At 38.2% G+C, this 22126-nt stretch overlaps 1 protein-coding gene and 1 long non-coding RNA gene across 4 annotated transcripts in view; one reads left to right on the forward strand and one right to left on the reverse strand.

Moving 5' to 3' along the window:
- LOC307032701 overlaps positions 1–22126 on the forward strand; it is a 33349-nt gene that overhangs the window by 6587 nt on the left and 4636 nt on the right. Inside the window, exon 2 of the long non-coding RNA XR_013806362.1 lies at positions 15182–15403. This is a non-coding gene — a long non-coding RNA (uncharacterized lncRNA). The remainder of the gene's footprint in view (positions 1–15181; positions 15404–22126) is intronic.
- nat16 (N-acetyltransferase 16) overlaps positions 13553–22126 on the reverse strand; it is a 43602-nt gene continuing 35028 nt past the window's right edge. For all 3 annotated transcript variants that reach the window (XM_079670855.1, XM_079670853.1, XM_079670854.1), the window contains 4 exons: positions 18662–18887; positions 17672–17896; positions 17199–17536; positions 13553–15410 (listed from right to left, as the gene is read on the reverse strand). In XM_079670855.1, coding sequence (XP_079526981.1) covers positions 15182–15410; positions 17199–17536; positions 17672–17896; positions 18662–18877 — 1008 coding nt within the window. In that variant the 5' untranslated portion in view covers positions 18878–18887 and the 3' untranslated portion in view covers positions 13553–15181. The remainder of the gene's footprint in view (positions 15411–17198; positions 17537–17671; positions 17897–18661; positions 18888–22126) is intronic.

A 22126-nucleotide genomic window follows, 5' to 3' on the forward strand; every position in this document is an offset into this window, starting at 1 on the left:
TTTCTCACATTAGCAGGCCCACTGGAGTTTTGCCCTTTACGGGGGGGTGTTGAGTCCGGTTCTGGAGAGGATAGTGGTCTGCCATGCTTGATTTTGCCCTTTCCTGCACTTGTAAGGGAAGTGCCAACAGAAGCCTGAAACCTTCGCAAGGCCATGGGTTTTATCCTGGGCTCAAGTTTCTTCTGGTCTCTTCTGTAGAGGTTCCATGCATTGATAACTGCCACTGTGACAGTGTGCCACCAAATGTACATGTACCATCTTCGGGATTTGAAGCTGAATTTGTAGAGTGCAGACAGCATATCAAGGAGGTCAACACCTCCCATGAACTTGTTGTATTCTTCAACAATGGCTGGTCTGGGAACCATAATGTGTGTCTTGGTTTTTCGATCCCACTTTTTCACACTTCCAGTTGGTTCGATGCCAAAATAAGAGGAGAGTAGGTTCATAGCTTTGTTGTCAAACCATCTAACGATGATGATGTTCTCCTGGTTTACTCTGAAGTCCATTGACCCTCTTCCCTTTTTCTTGAGCTCTTTTTCATCCATCATGTTGCAGTCTTTGACCCTGTTCATTCGGACAGTGCCTATGTAGTGGATTCCTCCCTCTTTCAGGTGGTCGACCAGTAGAACTGATGTGAAATAGTTGTCCGCAAAGACTTTGTGATTTCTTCCTGCTGGAAGGGTTGATGTCATTTTCAGGACAACATCTCCAGTAGTAACACCAACATCAGATCTCTCCTTGTCTGGATTTTCTGGACCTTGACAAACATCAAAGTCATAAAGGCAGCCACTTTGTCCAGCACGTCCCCACATCTTGAACCCCCATTTGTGAGGCTTTTGCTGGCATATAAACACGAAGATGAGACTTTCCCTTGAACGGCACCATAATTTCATCAACTGCATGACATTCTTCAGGAGGTATGCATAGGAATTGTTCGCGTAGTTTTTTTAACCATGGCCTGAGTTTCCAGAGTTTGTCTTTCTTTGCATCATCAGACACATTAAAGTTGTCCTGGAAGTGAATCAGTGTCAGAAATGTCAGAAATCGATCTCGAGACATCACATCACAAACTGCATGGTACTTTGTTCCCATCTCCCAATAGGCTCGTACATTGGGCATCTGTACTAACCCCATGTCCAGAACCTGCTCAATTTATTTGGCAGTTGTGTTGACTGACTTACCCTGCTTCTGTACACTATACAAGTTTGTTTGTTTGTTCTACTATTTCCTGTAGCATTTCCTCTGCAACAAACTGTTTGAAATACATGTATGGTGTCCAGTCACACCTGTCTTATGAGGCTTCCTCAACACATTCATCAAATTCAACAGCTGGAGGATCATATTGTACATTTCTCCACCTGTATTCTTTCCTTTTCCCTTTGCCTCGTGCTGACTGCTTTGTTGTTGTTGTTGTTGGGCTGTCTACTTCTATTTTAGCAATTAGATAATTCAAGTTTTGAAATAACAGCTCTTTTATAAATGTCCATAGTGGACGTCAGAACCGTCTTCATGGACTTAATGACTCAACATTGTTGTAGGAGACGGAATTGAAGCAGACATTTTCTGTACCAGATAGTTAAGGGAGATTCAGATTTTGAGCTCTTAGATGATTTGAGAGATGAGGATTTCACACCCCGGATAGAAGAGGGTGAAGAAGAAGGGGGAAAAGATGCAGGAGGCTCCATGAGCGTACAGATACAGACATAGAGACAAATAGGGACGAGCTGGAAAGACATAGCCCTCTGTGATCCAAGAGTAGAATGTGTGTCTTATTGTTGTTTTGATTTTAAGTGGAGCCATGAAAAATGAGAATTGCCTCAGGAATGCCAAGTTTGTTTCTATGAGCATGGTCAACTGGAAACCACATCCATAAAACTAGTCAAGATGACCCTACAGCCCGTGCCGACTGGAGTCCAATGAGGTACTTTTCCCACTACATTGACTACAAAGCCTTTGAAGATCTGGAAAGATTCACCAAAATAAAAAACTATTACTACTTTTTATTGACCAAATAAACAACAATATTCAGATCAATTACTTATTTATGTTTTAAATAAAGGTGAAATAATTATTGTATTAATATCACTCTATAACCATAATACGTTACATAGTCTATCTGTTAATTTTGGCTGTCTTTTCAAACTAAAATGGTCCTGATGTCCTCTACAGTGGACATACTGTAACATTTAAAAATCTAATTAAATTAAAAAAAGTCTAAATTGCAAGACGTTTTTTTTAACCTTAAATAGGTAGGAAATAAAAAATAAAGAAGATTGGAAAACGGTTTTTTTCCTCGGTTCCCAGGAGGATATACTAATCAAAAGACAGGTTTATTGCTTTTTGTTTTTGTGTGTATTGGTACAATTATTGTAATCATGGCAGAATCATGAATTGTTAAACATTAAAAACAATAGGCAATTTTTTAACTGTTCAAATTTGAATATTCTTACAAAAAGAACAAAAAGTCAATCATTCTTTTTATATTTTGAAAAATGCACTTTCACCAACTTTTGAAAAAAACAACTGATCAATAACACTAGTTGTTGTTTTGTGAAAGGAGGACATTTCCCTTGATGTTATGGCTTCGAAATTATAATAATATATTGTATTTATATATCGTCTTTCAAGGGACCCAAGGCCGTTTTACATGAGTTAAGGACAGACAACAAAATAAACAAACAAACAAACAAAGTAAGGCAAATAATAAAGTTAAATTAATAAATAGCATTATGAGTGGAAGCTGGGGGACTGTGATGGGTTAGGGGTCAAAGGCCATGGTGAACAGGTGAGTTTTTAGTGAAAACAGAGTCAGGACATACTGGAGACTCAGGGCTTTGCTGGGAACCCCGGACAAGACTCCATTGCAATAGTTCAGGCGGGAGGTGATGAAGACATGTATAAGGGTTTCTTCCGCAGAGTTAGAGAATTAGGACCGGAGTCCGGAAATGTTTTTGAGGTAGTAGAGAGCAGATTTGGTGACAGATTTTGAAGTGAGCCTGGAAGGAGAGGGTGGTGTCCAGGACACCTGACACCCAGGTTGCAGACTTCAGTGGACGGAGAGATGGAGCAGCCGTCAATGGAGAGAAGCAGATCACAAATCTTCTGCACCTTGGGAGCCACAACTATCAGCTCTGTTTTATTGCTGTTTTGAGCAGGTTTGATGACATCCAGTTTTGATGTCATGTAGGCAGTTGACAAGGTATTGAGGGGGGAGCTGAGTGGACGGTTTGGTGCAGAGATAGAGTTGTGTGTCATCAGCGTATGAGTCAGGGTCGGCTTTATCGGGGGTCATTCGCGGGCCATGCCCCCCCAAACGAGTCACTGTGCCCCCCCAACGCAGGGCAGGCAAGCCACTTTGCCATTTAATTGGTTTTGCTAGTGAATTGTCAACGGGGTGGGTGGGGGGGGGGTGCTAGTGAACTGTCAACGGGGGAGGAGCCTCGCTGCGGGGAAACGGTGTACCTCTGTCGCAACTTCAATGATGGTGCCGGCCGTCAGCTAACCGAGCCGAGACAACCGGCCGTTCTGTGATTCTCCAGATTCTACAGATGGCCAGTCTGCCCCTGGTTTAGATAGTTAACTTCAGTTATCTCAGTGGGGTCTCAAACGGTTTGGTCACCATTTATGTAAACAAGTATTTCCGAGGAAAACAAGAGACTTTACAGCATGTTTTGAAATTGAAGTTACGTTGGTGTTTGTGTGTTGGTTGTTGACGGCAGTGTGTGCCCCCCCCGTGGTAAATGATTTCCCCCCCCATTCGATTTGTTCTAGAGCCGACCCTAGTATCAGTGAAGGATGAGACCATGGTGGCGGATTATTTGATCAAGTGGGAGCATGTAGATGGTGAAAGTAAGGGGGCCAAGCACAGAGCCTTGAGGTACTCCTTGGTTGACTGGTGCTGATGGGGAACGGCAGTCACTGATGTTCACAAAGTGTTTCCGGTTCGAAAGGTAGCACAATGCAATGCTGACCTTTTCTTTAAAAGACAACCCTTTCTTAAAATAAAGATAAGATAAGATGGAAAAAAGTGAGATTCTTCACATTTAGTTTATTATACATGATGATGAACATTTATACATGAACACATTTGATGATTGTCTCATTGTAGGTCAGCTTTTCCTTGAAATAAATTCTAGTCTGGGTGGTGTTTTGTCAGGTGGCAGAAGTACCAATCTCTATCAAACAGAACGTAAACATCACACAGATATATATATTTCATAAAAACAAGTTCCAAATACAGGGGCAGATGTTGTTGCAACAATAGTTACAGCTGTGCAAAAATATTTTCTTTATCATTTTAGACTCAATTCGTGTAGCAATCGTGGTGAGGATCAAGGGTGGGACAGCCGAGAAAACTGCACCATGAACTGGTCACCGTGAGCAAAGAGAATCCATATGAAATAAGTTCTCGTACTCATAGCATAGGACTAAGATAACGTTTTGAGGAACATAACCAAGTGGTACAATTATGAAAAAACGTTTGCGTGGGGAAATGATCTGTCCTCAACATTTCACGTGCCAAAACAGCAGACAGGAAGTGGTATGATCCTTTGCCGCTGTTACTGTACCATTGTGTTTACCACAATGGAACCAAACTTGAATGGCAAAGTTTACTTTCACCTTTCATTCCCACATTTAGATGTCTCTGTATCTTCCACAGACATAATCCTACAAAAACCTGTTGCTTGGAGCAGTTTCCTGTTGTGATGATCTAAATCGTTCAAATTGGCACCATCCCATAAACCCTCGAGCACTTCCATTCACACCCAATTATTTCTGTTATAGCTGGGGATTTCTATAACCCCAAGCCCTTAGTTTTATGGGAGCATTTTATAGGACTTTGATAACGTTTTGAGTAACTTTATCAAGGTGTACCATACTGCCCAAAAAGACTGAATAATAGTGTGTTAGTGTTATTCGTTTTTTTTAAGATTTCAAATATTTGCATGGGAAAATTACCTGACCTCCACCACTCGAGTGAGAATATGTCAGCCACAAGAACAAACAGGAAGTGTGTAGATCTTCTGCAGCATTTAGTTTAGATTTAGCATTCTGAGTTCTTTACCACAATGTGCCAGCATGACTTGAGTGGTCAACTACACTTCCACTTTTGTTTTCAAACTTTAGTTCCCTGTAGATGAAGCTGCCCAGGTCTTGGACATATGCTTGTTTTTTTGGTAAACAAAACCTAAAACGTGTAATGTAATGAAACATTTAGAACGGCAATAGCAATGAATTTTATAAACAAGTGAATCCAGCTGTTTCAGTTCCCTCTTACACAGTAAGCCACACTATTCTGCAGGACACTCAGATGTTGTTCTGTTGGCAGATCACTGTGGTATACGATGCTGCATGGCATACCAACTGTAAGAGAGGAACTTTTTACAATTTATTTTGTGTAGGCGTTTGTGTTTAAAACAGGACTTCAATAGTTGCATTCAGACTGAGAGCCACGTGAATTTTAGCTTTCAAGCAAATTTCAATAATGAACCTTTTCTTTGTCCTAAAAGGCCAACGTACTCTAGCAACTGTACAACGTTAGCTGTTAGCTCACCAGCAACCATGAATGTGTGTGTAATGTAATGTCTAGTGTGTGTGTATTATTTGTAATGTGTGTTATTAAAGCTGGTAGAATATGTGTAGCAAAGGTAGAGAGACACAATGGTTCCAATGCTAATGACAAAGCAAATTATCCTAAAAAATAAACCGGACTGAGATTCTACAGCCATGCTAGCTGATTTGAACTTTGTGCTCCCATAATGAGACAACACTGATGAAACATTGCGCTATTATACAATGCATTTGAATTGGCTTATCTCTTTCACAAATGAAATGTGCATTTAGAATATGTCTCACTAGCAAAAGCACAAACCTCACTGCTAATTTGAATGTATATTATAAAGGGAATCAAGCCTGCACTTTATCATAGGAGGTGTTAATTTAAGTTTATCGTCTGGATAATAAGATACACAATGGTGAAATGTATTCCTAAGCAGAAGTGTTTTCAGTTAGTTTTGGTCCTCAATACAGAATCAAAGCTCTGTGAATGTTCTTGTCTAAGGTATACATATTTTTTGTATCAACGCACACTGCTAGGGAATAGGAATAGTCAGGCGCACAAACATGACATTATCTTGATGTTTATCATGTATGACGTTAGCCCTTTTAGTTTAGCCTGTTAGCATGCCAGCATTTGATTATTAGCACTAAATGAATCAGCCTACATCTGAAGCAGATAACAATTTGCAGGTACAATTTGGACCCGATGGCGGCGTTGAATAAAAACTTGGGGTCAAAACATATGATCACCAAAGTGGTGAACCGATCAGCTATCACACTGACATTGCTGCTCAGTGAGCTGCTAATCCTAACATGAATCACTTTTTTCATTTATATTGAAACAATTTTCTCTCCTTACAAACGCATCTCGTTGTCCCATTATGAGCAATTCTTCCTCATTGGGCTCAGCACATTACACATGTGCATATACAGTACAAATGTTCAGAGTTACGTTTATTGTTTAGAAAAATTTATATATTTGTGGGAAAAGGTTTGAATTGTGTAACTGTGTGTGATAATTGCATGATGTTTGCTGTGGAGGACAGGATAGGAACAGTTTTCTCTGTGACTTCAAATTTATTCATATATATACGTAGGAGAATATTTCTATAAAAATACATATTCCTCTGCACAACAATCCAATTGTTGTGCTACAAAAATACTTTCATATCAAATTATAATAATAAAAACTATGAAAGGCAGCCACAGAATGATTTAATGGAAGTGGGAATAGGACTAAGTAAAGCTATCAGTACCATGATGAAATAAAACTGCATTCAGAAGTTGCAAGTAAGAAGTATTAAAAGTCAAATATAGTCAAATATATTTTTCACATTCTTTTTTTACCGTTGCATCAGTACTCATGTGTTATACTGTAAATATCTAATGTATCCACGTATTGCTGGTGTAAAACCCTTCAAGAAATTGTTCAACATTTTTGGGAAAAACTATTTGCTGAAATGTAAAGAGCCAGGCTAGTTATCCCACCCACCCCCAGTATGCTAAGCTAGGCTAAACCTGAGCTCAGTCCATTTGCTTAATAGAAAAAGTTTAATATTTTTGAAAATACAAGGATTTTACATTCTTTCAGTGTTAGAGATGTTCAGATAGATATCAATCCCATGTCTGTGTGTCAAATACAGAGTGAGGATGTGGTTAGCCTAGCTTAGTATGAAGACTAGAAGGAGCGGAAACAGCTAGTCTGACTTTGTACAGAGTTAAAAAATACTCCTACCAACACCTCTAAGGTTCACTATTTAACAGAAAACTGCTGGGTTTAAGTTCAATAATGTGCTGGAATTATCTGTTCAGCAGCATATTAGCTCTAGGGCCAGTGTGCAGAAAGAAGTAACTGAGTTATACTCTATTCTTTGCCAGAAAATGTTTCAAGCTAGTAACTTAACCACTAAAACGACAAATCAATTTTGTTTTACATTTCGATGCCTAGAAAGATTAAACATGTTTCTAGAAGGATTAAACATGTTTCTAGAAGGATTAAACAGGCCACTGTTAGCGTTAGCATCCTCTTCTTTTCAGTCTTTATTCTAAGCTAGGCCAACCATTTCCTGACTCCGGCTCCATACTCCACACATAAACATAAGATTGATATTAATCTTATCGTGACTCTCTGAATAAAATAGGCATATTTCTCTAAGGCACAGACGTGATACTGATATACATTCTCTGTTAACTCTCAGACAGAAAGCAAATAGGAGTATTTCCTAAAATGTTGAATAATTACTTTAAAAGGGAGAAAAATAACATGAAAGAAAACACAGACTCAGCACTTGTCTTTACTTAAAATACAACAAATGGAGAAGTTTGTTCATTTTCCCCTTCTGGAGGTTCAAAGCATTACCAATCAAGCCATGATATAGCAATCACTACAAATCAAGCACAGAGATTTAATGTACAGAGATTTGCATCATTGGGTGCATATTAAAATAAAATCTTTGAAGCCTACACATTTCTATCATGACACTGGCTAGTTTAAATTCTAGCAGTGCATCTTGTTTATAATTTGCATTGAACAACATTAGTAACTAGTAACTACAGGTTAATGTAGTGGAGTAAAAAGGACAATATTTCCTATGAAATTTAAAAGTATACGGTCTCACAAAATGGAATTACTCACAAAAACTACTTCAAAACTAGTATACTAAATGTGCATGGTTGCCTTTTTTTCTTATCTCTTGTCTTTTTTCTTTCGCTTAACCAACCCAAACCTGCATTACTTCCCACAAGACAGCCATTTGAACCATTGATTGTGTTATTCTGTTGTTAAAATAAAGTCTGATTTTCAATGCCACTGTATTGATGTACAAACTGCTCTACATGTCATTTGTCAAATGATTCAGCTTTTGAGAAATATTATTAAACTGTCAGAAAAAGGCTTATCTCACATGACACTGGATGATTGTTTCTGGACATCAAGATGTTCCACAAGAACAAGAAAGTGTTTTTCTCTGAAGTTGATGCTACTTTACAGGAGAAGGGAGCCTATCTATTATTGCCAAAGACAACTAAAGTGCATGCTGCTTTACCCACTAACTCAATGGCTTGTACAATAAGTCATAATACATACATTAATAACACGTAACCCTATAGTACTTATAGGGCTTGCAGCACAATGTGTTAGCATTTTATTAACTTGTATGCAAAGTATACAAGTATTACATCTTTCAAACAAAGTGCTATGAGTAACCAAAATTACTTCCAATAATTTAATTCAGCATCACATTCAACCACTGATGATATCACTTTTTCTTTTGTTTGTGTGCTATAGGCATTACTTTTCATCGTAAGCTAATGTTGTGAATTTAAAAGTTTGTTGCTTTTTCTTAAATTTGTATAGGCTAATAGACAAATATGGAAGTTTAGCAGTAATGAAATTTGGCACTTCTTCGAGCTTCCCTCAAGCACACAATGCATCCACATCCAGTGTATAAATATTATGCATAAAATCCAGTGCATTAACTGAACATATTGTATATTTGTACACTATATTATAAGTAAGCATAGGCATCCAGCACTCTGGAAAACTGGAAACTCATCTGAGAATAACAAGGCTGAAGATACTTTCCCTGATTAATGGGATTTTGGGGCGCTACTGGGTTCTATAACCCACATGTTAACCCTTTTTAGCTAACCTTAATTTCCTTATAATCAAATACATCCTCTTTGTTACTATCCATGACATGTACATGCTGGTGTTGTGTGCCTAAACCCTTTATAAATGGTACATTGGTTAATTAGACTGTAGTACGCAGTTTTTCTTGTTGTTACTTTGGTTATGGGTAATACATTTATTTAGTTATGCTTTATTAAGCAATACTAAAACGAGTTTACAAAGCTTTTGGATTATGAGGTTGTGAAAAATCTTTAGGGATCCTCTAACCATTCAAATGACAGCACAAATAGTTTGTTCAAATGCCAAAGTACAACCATTTTCTGGTGAGGACGTCTATTGACCATGTGTATCATGCATGACCTGTCTGTCAGAGCGTGACAGCTGTAGCAATTACGTTGTTGCTATACAGTTTTAAAAACCTGGATATGTGGCATTTGTTTCCCATTTCCTATCTATACTGATAGTTTCTTTAAACCAATATCTCTTGATATAGGTCCTCTAACCTTTAACCTAAACCACAATATACCAAACCTTAACAGTGGTGGCAGATGAGAACACATTAAAGATATCTGCAGATCTAGGCCACTGCCTTCAAAATGGCTAGGTAACACACTAATGTACCCAAAATATGTACATGTGGAAAAGAAACAACAACCAAAGCCCAAAAGATATGTGGCCAAGCGCTAAAGAGCAATTTACTCCAAATGGGGTTTTCACAATCTTGTAACCAAAATGTTGTCCATATTACTGACCCATAAAGCATTTTATACTATAGACCTTCATTAAACTATAAGTTAGAATGTATAGACCCTTAATTAAAAAAAGACCATAAATAGTATTAAAGAGGTTAATCCAAGACCTCGATTGGCCTGTGTTAGCTAAATTGAAGGAAAGTGTTAGGTTGAGTGATTTTTTCTTTTTAGTTTGCAGTATGAAGAAGAGTTTTAATCACAGAATTTCATGAAAACCACATTTGTTGGATTCATCTCAATCGGTAGAACTCAATGGCAGAAACGTGTTTTAATATGTGAATGCTTCAGGTTTTACACCTCGGAAGTTCGTAGGAGTCTCTTCACCTTTGGCTCTGATGTTAAATAGTGTTATATAGGCATGTACATTTAGGACTTGCAGATGTAATGACCAATTTGGAACATTAACATGCAATGAAACAAACAAATGTACAGCTTCTGCCAAATTCATTTGCATGCCATTGTCAAATTGTTTGGAAGCCATAATAAAAGCATCCCAAAGATTAGAGCCTAGAAACTTTCCTCTTTGTTTTTTTGTTAGGAGCACAGTAGCAAAACAGTTTGTAGAATCCAAATTTAAAAAATGACAAAACTCAAATTGGCAGCACAAATTGATTGAAACTAACCAGGCCAATTTATTGACGTTGCCATGACCCTAGAAACTTGAAGGGTAAAAAAAATGGTTTGTTTGTACACAAAAATACTTCAAGCATTACAATTCAAACTTTAAGGCCTCAGTATGCTTTAAAGAAACGTATTTTCTAAGTGTCTAGAAGCCCGGGGATCACGGGGAATGTAAAACGTTATCTTTACGATTACTAAAAAGAGAGGCCATTATGGCAGACTTTATAGTGGTCATTTATAACAGGTATAAAAATGTTCCTCCTACATCCTACTTCCTTTGAAGCAAACTAAGGCCTTTAGATAGAAGAACGTTTTTACATTAGTTTGTTGACTTGTAGCTGGAGAAAAAAGCCTACAAAAATGCCCATACCCCCCCTTTGAAACATATAATATCAGGATTCAAGAACGCATAGAATGCTGAAATGGCGCTAAAAGTGAAGTGGTGGTAGAGCACATTAAGTGAACATTGAAAATAGAATGTTTTATTTTTTTGAAAAAGTGAGGTGATCAGTGATGTGTTGACAGGTTCTCAGACAACTGCCCAATGCTTATTACCTACAAATGAGGCTTCATAAGCTTTTTGGCCGTTTAAGTGTTAACATTAAGTCTTCATTCTCACAAGCTCCAGTACCGTATTTACATGTATTACATATTATTATTACAAGACAACAACAAATAAATGTATGATTATATTTATAATAATCTGTCAAAGGATAATCCTACTTGCTATGTTAGGGTTATGTGGAATTTAACAGAGGGTGTATTTGATTGTGAGGAAAACATCTAGCTAATTCTACAGAGTTTTAAAGATTACACAGCTGGTTAACTATACTAAGGGTATGAGATGTGTGTATGTTTGTGTGTTTGGGATGGAGAAGAACTGCATATGTACATTTCTTCTTCACTGCATAAAGGCTTTTCAAATCTTTATCTTCCTAGACATCTTCATACAGAAGCACACAAGGCAGTAGAGGACATGGGTTAAGGTGATTGTTATTTCGTTAAAATCAAAAGAAAGATGAACACGCTTTGATTTTGTGTGACAACATGGAATGGAATCTACCAAACTGATTTCTCATGATTGCTTTGAGTTGGGGCTGACAACTTGCCAACAAGAAACCTGAGTATTAGGGTCTTGTGGACAAGTGAGGATTACATGGATTTACTTAAAAACTGTTTTGGTTAAGATGGACCTGAGCCTGGAAGTCAAAAACTGGATTTACCAATCAATTAACATTCTGGCCTTCACCTAATATCATAATGGCTAATGGAAAGTATAATTGGACTACCATGCTTAGACTGGAATCAGGATGAATAAATGGAAATGATCAGCTCACACACTAAATAAACTGAAAACTAACTGGTTCCTACCACTGGGAAACCATCTCTAGCATTTTAAATGAAACTAGTCAAATTGTCTATTCAAAAGGGAATGCTATACATAATTTACGAATGTTATATTTGAGGGAAATATTTGAGTAATTTTTTAAGGGAAATCCAGAATATGAGCTACCATATCAGAATGTTAGCAAAGGGGTTTTGACTTAAAGTAGGGCCTCTTTTGGCATCAATATCAATATCATATCCGAATCAGAATCATGAGAACGCAGTTTGGGTTAAGACCAAATAAGTTGATCACAAATTAACAGAGATTTTTATAAATAAATTACAAAAAATAGTTTGTGATCACGTGAAAACAATAATCACACCCATGGTCTTCTATCCTTCTATATCCTCACTTCACTCCTGGCAGCAAATGATAGGGCATCGGTATAGATGAGTGGTGACTTTCTTTGGTTACAAACATTACGGTACAAATATATTATCCCTCCTATTTTTCTATGCTCCCTGGAAAATGTCGAAGATTATGGCCACTCTACTTTGCTAAAATATTAATCTTTAATGGATTTTTCCTTTCTTTCCATACTTTTTGACGATTTGACTCATTATTAGTCTTAGAAAAAGGCCCAGTCATTCTTACACCTATAAAATTGCATACCAGAAGAAGAAAGGGGTCGAAGTCAAGAAAATAGTTGGTCAAGGCAACAGGGAGGTAAAATAGTTGTATACAAACTGAGATGTTTTCCCAACAAGATTCTTCTCTCTGGCTCAGATTAATGGTCGGGTGTCCCACCCTCTAAATGGGCATTTAAAGGGAGATTTAGAGAGTGTAACAAGTGTGTGTTTTCTGCACTATGGATGCTTGATGTCATTTTAATGCCAAAGGGGCAATTAAGAAAATGTAAAAAAAATGTGTTAAAACATTTAAGGCCTGTTAAGATACCTTTATAAAATTTAAAATGTAGTGGCTAATGGACCTCCAACAAGTTCATTATTTTCTCTATGGCGACACACTGGTAATGTGCTTATACCATGGCCACTCACCAAAAACAAAGTCGACAGCAATGCTAGCAGCTTTGCAAGGCTGCACAGGCACAGCGATGCTTTGAGCTAAATGTTAATGTTAGCATGCTAATATGCTCCCAATGACAGTTAACATGATCATTTTTAGCAGGTATAATATATAACATGTATCCCATTTCATTGAGGCATGTTATCATGCTAATTTAGCAATTGCTACTAAATAAAAAATAAGAGCTGAGGCTGATGGGAATGTAATTAGTTTTGTAGGTATTTGAGTTTTAAACAAAATGAGAATGGTGATCTGATTATGGTGCCAGATGAAAATTCATTCAAAGTTATTACAATATATCCCGAGGAGACATGCATGTGTGTATTAAAAGTTGGACTGAATTGTCGACCAATCTGTGTGAAATGCTGAAATATTTCACTGCATAAGTAAAAACCGTATGCCTATTGGTGCCGTTATGAAAAGTCAAGGGATTATAGAATTTGTTAACTCTACCACATTTCAGGGCGATTCATCTAGCAGGCTTATTTGTCAAGATACTTCTGTCTGTAAAAAAGTGATGGACCAACATACAAACCAACATAGCCATGCAGTTAGCATTTCAATAGACACTGAGTACTGTCCTTGGCCATGGAATAAACCACAATATTCTGTCTAGACAATAAACTAGAGATTAGTGTGCTCTAACATGTTTGAAGTTGTCCTAACTCTGGTCTTACTCTATAGTCACAGGCCACAGTATTTTTCAAAAGGCGTTTGCCAGCTGAAGATTGTTAAAACATCAGTAGATTTCTGTTAATTCAAACAGTTGCTTGTAAACTGCACAGTAGTCTGTTAAAAAATGTCAAGCATTAGCATTTTGTTTGGCATTATGCTGGCAATCTACAAAAGTAAGCCTAAACTTCACTTACAGCTTCAGAAGTTATTAATTTCTGTTAAAATTTTATTGCAGCATTTAAGTGAAAATATTAAATTAGTAACATATATATACAGTAAAAGATTTAAAACAATAAAAAAGACAAAAGCTAAGACATAAGCTTGAATATGACGAAGGATAAATTGGCAGCCGTTTTGTGACTGAGCATGTTCATTTAAAATGACAGGCTTTGTTTGTTGTTTCTGCAGAGATTTGTTGTTGTTGTTTACAAGGAATAGCCTACTAGTTGAAAGATGCACCCATCAACAAAAGAGTGATGGGATCTGTTAATTACCCCTATTTGATCCTGAACTATCCCTTTCATTCTAACGTAGACACAACCTGTCCGTAGTTTTAATAAAGTGCCTTCAGAGTTGTGCAGATTTAGTAACCCAACTCAGCTTGTGTACATATTTAAAGGTTAATATTTACAGAAAGAACGGAGGTGAAAGGTTTGAGATGCCCTAAGGGTAATAGATTTTTTTTTCTTATAAAAGAATAGCATTTGCATGTTGACTGTTTTTAGGTTTCAGGGTACATCACTGCTACCGGTGTGAGAAAGCCTTCCCAAGCTCATCACTCTTATTATACCTTCCCCAGTCATATGACATACAGAGGGCGGACATATTAATAAAAACCCCTGTAATCATAGTCAGGATAAACTAATAAAGTAATGATTCAACTCCATATTTAAATGTGAGGATTGAGTTTGTAGTGTTGTTGCTTTGGACTGCATCAGTTTCCAATCATTGGATTGTATACATTTAAGCAATGTGTTGGGCCAAAAACCCGCCCAATAATCATCTTTCAATTCAAATTGTGTTTGACTACTCTTGAATGCCCTTTAAATTGGGTTGAATGAGAAAAAAAAGGTATGTATGCATTTTAAGGGGTTATTTGGACCCATGGAAACATCTACTGTTAATGTTTAAGCCCCTTCTCTTTTTTGGTCACAAAGTATTAACCACACCTCAAAACTATAAGGCCTTAAAAATTGTACCTAAAAATATGAGGTTTTATAACACCTCAAACAACAATTGAATATCATAGCCTTTACAAATGTATTTGTAACAGACTTATTGTATCTGATTAATTCATGTTATTTCATGCCCACCCTCTGTATATATTTAGGTATCGTCAAATGAAACTGCGCTACCAGCAAAAACTTGTTTTGTTTTGTAGAACCTACATTTTGTTTGCCTGGTTTCTACCTCCTCAATAAAAAGGTTTTTTTTGTTTGTGTAATTGAGTTGTGTCCACTCCTTGTTGTTTTGCCCCTTGTCCTTATTCCTTTCTGGCTCCAACGTCTCCTCTCCATCCACCTCCCGTAGCTAGATGACGTCTGACTCCACCACGCATTGCTCGGTGTACTCCTTCACCAGCTCCACGTTCAAGATGTTGCGGCAGAATTCCATCATGGGCTTCCAGAGTGGTGGGTCCAGGAACATCTGGCACATCACGTGACCCTTCAGAGTGGCAGTGTGGCGCTGCAGGTGGCACAAGAACTGCTGCCGGACATGATCCAGGTCCTTACCGAACATGTCAATGTTCAGGTAATACCTGTTTTAAAAGAAGTGTACTGGTCAATTAAGTGAAAATAATTTCTTGTTCTAAAATAACTGGAAATCTTAACCCTCCTGTCGTGTCTGTTTCTCCCCCCTCACTTTGGTGTTCCCGGGAAAATTTGACCATTCTGCAACTTTAACTTCTCTTACATTGAAACAAGAACCATTCGAAATCACCACATTTTATTTTACACCATTTTAAGATGCAAGCAATGTCTCAGACTTCTGATTTACATTAATGGGTGTATATTATCTGATGAACATACTCTAGAGCAGTGGTTCCCAAGCTGGGGGGCGTGCTAGAATTTTTTTTTTATTCTTTTTTTTTTACATATAATTGTAACGCAATACATGATTGTCACTAAAAGCCTTGTCTCTACATTACAATTCATTCAAGTTAGTAGCTATTATAGGCATAAAAAGACAGAAATGTATAATTCTTTCTTTAATAGAAATGCTTCTTCTGCTCGTAAAGTGTCCAAACCAGGCTTTTCTGGATAAGCGCATTTTTAAAACATAGTCATTGTCCATGCCGGTTTCAGATTATTTGTCACAGTTGCTCCGATCAGATCGGTCTCCTCCATTTTGTAGATGATTTACGACTTTTGAATCCACATAAACACATCGGCAAATTCCGGCTTACTTTGAGCATGTGTTTTAAACAGTCCCTTTGTGAATTGTTTCCACTTGCGCCGTCCTTTAATTTCTTCATACAGCGGGCATCCAAATGAATTAATCCTGAGTCCAATAACCATCAAAGTCACTCCAATAGTGCTCCTTCATTACGCTTTCATCCTCCTTCAAATACTTCACATTCAACCAGTTTGTGACAGTAGTTGTAGCATTTTTGAGACTTTTAAACTTTTATTACCGCTGTTTCCCCCCCCCCCCCCCCCCTTCTTTGTGTGTGTGTGTGTGTGGGGGGGGGGGGGGGGCGCAACTTCCAACAGGAGCCATTTGGGGGGGCTCTCGGGGAAAAAGGTTGGGAACCCAGGGGTGTAAAACTCAAGGCCCGGGGGCCAAATCCGGCCCGCGACTTCATTTTATGTGGCCCCACAAGAGCTTGCAAAGAATATAAAATGTTTGTTATACGGTTACATGGCGATTTACAGAAGCACGTTGCCCATACATGGTGCACAATGCATCTCAAATTTGCCTTTTTTCTTCTAAATATGCCTTTTTTCTCAGAATTTGTCCTTTTCTCAGAAGTGACTTTTTTTTCAAAACCGAGTTAATTATGAAGTTATTACCCTACCCGATAATAATCCAATGCAGAGGCAATGATGTAATATAATACATTATTTTCTATATATATATATATATATGTATTTTTATATAGTCTTAAAGTTACAACCGGCCCTTTGAGTGCAACCATAATGCGAATGTGGCCCGTGATGAAATTGAGTTTGACACCCCTGCTCTAGAGTTACCCATTCATTTCCTATGGTGGTCATTTTTGACTGGGAACACCATCATTGTTACAAAGTTGACTAAACCACTCAAAATTCAAAGAAAGTGGTGATCAGCAACTTTATATGTTCAAATGCCGACTGTGGAGGATATCATAAGGCCTGGTTGGAATCAAATATCAAACACAATATTTATGATTGATGAAAGAAGTAATCGGTCCAATTTGATTCGAACACCACAGGAGGGTTAAAACAACTATGTATATAACAAATTAGCAACTTTGGCAACAATAAGACAACATTATTGCATATTTTTCTGCACAGTAGTTGTCCCTGAATTTCAATGATTATAATAAGAAAGAAAGAAGAGTTACCAGTCATCTCCAATGGGCACCCTGAAAGGGAATGTACAGAGGCTGGCCACAGTAGGGTTGGCCACATCATCGACCATCCAGTCAATGTCCTTCTTCAGTACAATAGCCATGTTACTGGGTAGAAGCTTGAATGGCTGCCAATCTTGAATGATGGTGGCGTTAGGAAGGACCCCATGCATCCGATCAGAGGTCAGATACAGCCGGCGGATGGCTGTATTGTCGAGACGCACTGGAGGAGGTTTGAAGGAGGTGGACAAAGAAGATTGAATATCTCCAAGACCAAGATCAGACAGACGCAGCTTGAGTTCTTCAGCCCTGAAGCGCACCAGGAGAATACCCTATAGAGAAGAAAGCCAATGCAGGAGCTGACCATGGACTATATCGTATATATTTACATCAATAGTAAAACCAACTGACTTAAATTGAGGCTTATAAAGCACAGGCCGATACATAGAAAGGCTTGTTGCTTGTACCTGCTTGGTTATGAGGCGATATTTCTGGAAATCCTTGGGTCCGAGCTGATCGTCACGGGTCAAGCGGGTTACTTTGACATCAGGGAACTTGGATTTGACCAGATCAGAGCAAAAGCGCAGCAGAACCCCAGCCACACCCTTACCCCTTTCCTGAGGGGCGACACGTAGACCTTCCACCAGCATCGTCTCCCCATCGTCAATCACAACCACTGACTCCAGAGCAATCTGTTGAGTAGAAGAAGAACATGTTGGGAAGAACCCTTTGGATACTTTGCCTCCTGCCAGTGAAAGTTATCTAAAACACGTTCAATCTCATTGAGTCGGATAAGACGTAAACACAGAAAGAGGTCTCCCAAAATACTCAAAACTGGTGTAGTAGGCAGTGTAGCATAAAGTAACTACTATCAATTGAAAGTGCCACCAAAGAGCTCAACGTGTAGTTTCTAGCCAAACAACATGTCAGCATCCGTGCTTGGCGTGTACAGGTTACGATTTAAAATTCAGTAATTATATAATAGTTCCTATCCCAAGTAAGCCCCCTTTACTACAAGGTTTGTCTCAATTGCTGTCTTGCTAGAAGTTAGAGGGGTTAATCATATTGGTGGGTTCTACTTTAGAGAGACTGGTCTGGGACATGTTAGCATGGCAGTTAGTCTCCAAATTAGGACAAAGGTGACTCCCAGTAATTCGCAATTGTTTCATTTGAATACTGTGTGTTCTTAGATAGTTGGAGAACGGAAAGTTCCCAGTAGGTTTCTGCTTATTAAACGCAGTTGCTGACAAATGAAACCAACGAGGAATGGCCTTAATTATGACAAATGTAATTTTTGACTTTTTAATTTTAAGTCATGAAACTCTTACTTTTGCACAGAGAAATGTCTTGGGTAAGAAAACTATTTTCCAACTTCTGTAATTCAAGCTTCATTTCAGCTTTTTCTACATCCATAAGCTGTTATATTACTTATAATCAAATATCTTCATTGAACTTACCACTTTTCCCTGTTTGCGGGCCAATATGACGGTGCGGTTGGTCTCCTGCAACCAGTCGGTGTATCTTGTGGGCAGGTAGTCGAGGCCTCCATAGATACCCTGGCTCATGCCCATGATCTCATCAAAGTCCTCCTCAGTGGCCACAGAAAACTGAAGGCCTGCCTGGGACAGGGCCTCTGGGAGCTGGAGCATGGTCAGGCTGGTGTCAATCTTCATCTTGAAATAACTGATGAGATACAAAGTGGGGGAGAGGTTATTATGGATTGTAGTTATTTTCTTAAACAAGGATTTGGAAGAGCCCAAGAGCTGTCCTAACCCTGGTGGAACATTCTGGATGGGGCTAAACAAGCTTCTTCAAAATGTGTCTGCTTGGATAACAGGTGTTTGTGTCAAATCCACACCAAATGAGACTCTTGCTCAATTATAACACATTCAGTAATGTTTCTGCCACTTTAGATAGATTTAATGGAAAGAATAATCACATTGGTGACTCCCGGCACAAATGCTTTACATGTTATGCCTCGCACAGTGTAAATGAAACATACTGTAAGCAGCCTGTGAACGCAGAGTAATAGCAGTGGTAAAACACAGACAGACAACATCTATACACATTTAAATGTTCACTTATTACATAATATAGGAATCCAATACAGTGGAAAAATAAATATAGGAATTAAATTGATGAGATTGGTGTAGGAATTGACAACTAAAAGCAAAGCAATGCCAGTGAAAAACCTTTCATTTTCATTCAATTGCCAAAAGAGTGAACCAAACACAAATGACTGCCAGGAATGATAATGGCCAGTAACTGAATGAGATTGAGCAACAGATGAGTAGAAAGCAGAATAAAGATTTATACAGGAAAACATGAATGGATGGATCAGAAGGATAGAGAAATGCAAGAAATAGGGAAATAAATTACAGATGAAACCAACTGGAGAGGCAGAAACAGATAGATCACAACAGACACAGGAAGTGTAAGATTGTCACCTATCTTGATCCCTATGTCTTTTCCGCTTAGTCTGGTAAATCCATACCCCTCAGCTCTCTAATCCCTACACTAATACCCTCTCCACATTGTAATCACTGGTATTTGTCCAGAACTTGGCTAAAGAATTTACAGAATTAAAAATACAAGATAAAATAGAGAAAGCTTTGAAGACATTTGTTTCATCACACAACCTTGAAGCCCACAATGCTTTTATTTCACCCAGATAAGACACATTAAGACAAAGTCAAGATCAAAGTGTTGTGGGCGCTAACCAAAAAAAATAAATATTGAATAATATTTAAGTGCACCGAGGAAAACAAAAACAAGATGCTTGCTCTTACGAAGTTTTTTGCATTTAATTAGGTCGATATACAAGGTATTAACACATGATGTAGTGCAGTGTGATCAAATCAAATAAAACAAGCTTGTGCAAAAGAAAGACATGCAACATAAGAAGCCATATAAAAGAGTGATAAAATATGATAAGATGCAATTAAGGACGAAAACATAAAAAAGCATATACTGTAGGTAGGGTTACAAAGTAACAGAGTTTATTGGACATAAATTCCAAAAGCTGTCAAATTCTGAAAGCTTCCCCCATTGATTGGATGTTTTGAATAAAACACATTTTAGTGCCGTTAGCAGTTTTGGATGGTGATTCCACCTTTCATAGTAGGCAATATGTAGTAAGATAACTCCTTCTTAACCTGCAATGTATGTATTTCACTGGGAGGGAATAAAGCATGGAAGATTCACAATAAGTCTCTCCAGTTTTCCCCCCCGAAGTAAAGGTGCCATAACCAACCAGCTGGATAACACTGCAATGGTTTTCTGTGAACAAAACACATTGTACTGCACTCAAGACCAATCTGCAGTTACTGTTACCAAAGTTCAACCACAGGTCTTTGACACAAACTTGAACAGTGCAACCCATGCTCATAAACGTTAATGTTTCAATATTGGCAGCAACATTGAGTGTTTGCATTTGCACTGATGACAAACAATTATAAATTGTACCTAGCCCTAGCTTTGATAGCTGTACTGAGATTGGAAGAATACCAACAACAAGATTGCAAATTGTAATCCAACAAACAGTTTGCTAAACTACCTCATTCAGGTCCTAGTTACTGAAGCCAAACCATTTATTGTCCATAACTGAGGCTTCTGAGACAAAAAAGACAATACCAAACAAAGACAACCATCCAACAATCCAACTTCAGATCACCAACCTGCCTCTCAAGAGCATAGACATACAGTTTGTGTCAAAACCATGTCAAAACAGAAAGGAATACCGAAAAGAAAAAAGACTGAGCCAAACAGTCCAAGTATTGGCTCAATGGACAACAACAAAGCTTTCAAATAAATGCAACGCTACTCCTAACCAGAAACAGATACAGGACACCAGGCACACACTGTGGAAACACATTGACAATCAAGCCTTTGTATCTATCTATCGTTATATAAACCCTCAAAACAACTTGTGTTTTCACATTTGGACCATCAATGGTAGCATGTACCGAGGCAGTGCCTCTGTTTTTCTACTTTGGCTCCTCCCCTTCCCGGTAGGTTTATTTCCATCGGTTACTATGATAACAGGTTCAGGAAGAATGGTACCACTATCAACCTCCTCTTCTGCATAGACCTCATCTGCCCATTTGTGAACACATGGTTGCAAAAAGAGAGAGGATTACTGGGACTGAATGGCTTGAACCAACACACAGGGCAGCTTTATTCTTAAGGATTTCACAATCACAAAGGGGGCCTAGAGCAAAGAAGACATACAGAAAGAGTATGACTGTATTGAAGTGCACCACTAAAAAATGTATACAAGCAAGACACAAAAGTCATTACATATCCATCCGGGTAGTTAAGTTGAACACCTGAACACATAAAGTCCTGGATTGTTCTTGCATAAAAGGGAGTAAGGATTCTATCTGTCAACAAGTCCAGCACCCTGACACTGTGCAACCTCAGAAAATAAAACGGCCGGGGTTAAGTGACTACCAAGGCCAGTGTCCTGTGGACCACCTATGAATAAATCGTCATGGTGCCTTCCAAGGACAAACTGTTCCAGATTGCAACTGGTAAGGGCTATACTACAGCAAAGAAAATATGACGATAGAGGAGACTCAAGGATATTTCCTAGTCACCAAAACGAAAGAGCAAGAGAAGGCACTAATCGGGCATAATCAAACAAAGCAACCGCAATTGGATGCCGGGCAACATAAGCTGGCGAGATCACCTGGAAAGGGCGGTCTTGGCTTGTTTCAACTCAGGAACATTTTGCAAAAAAACACGCACTTCTTTAAATGAAAAACAGCTAAGACAAACATCCCTACGTTTCTAAAGTTAATCAAAGTTTACTTGATGCAAAAGAAAAAAGAGGGAGCGTTTTAAGACAAATCTTTCCTGAAATATTTCCGACCCATGTCAGGTACCTTGCTTGCACATGGTATTTGTTCACAACTTTTGAA

The sequence above is a fragment of the Notothenia rossii genome (assembly GCF_949606895.1).
Source record: "Notothenia rossii genome assembly, chromosome: 3".
Taxonomy (NCBI): domain Eukaryota; kingdom Metazoa; phylum Chordata; class Actinopteri; order Perciformes; family Nototheniidae; genus Notothenia; species Notothenia rossii.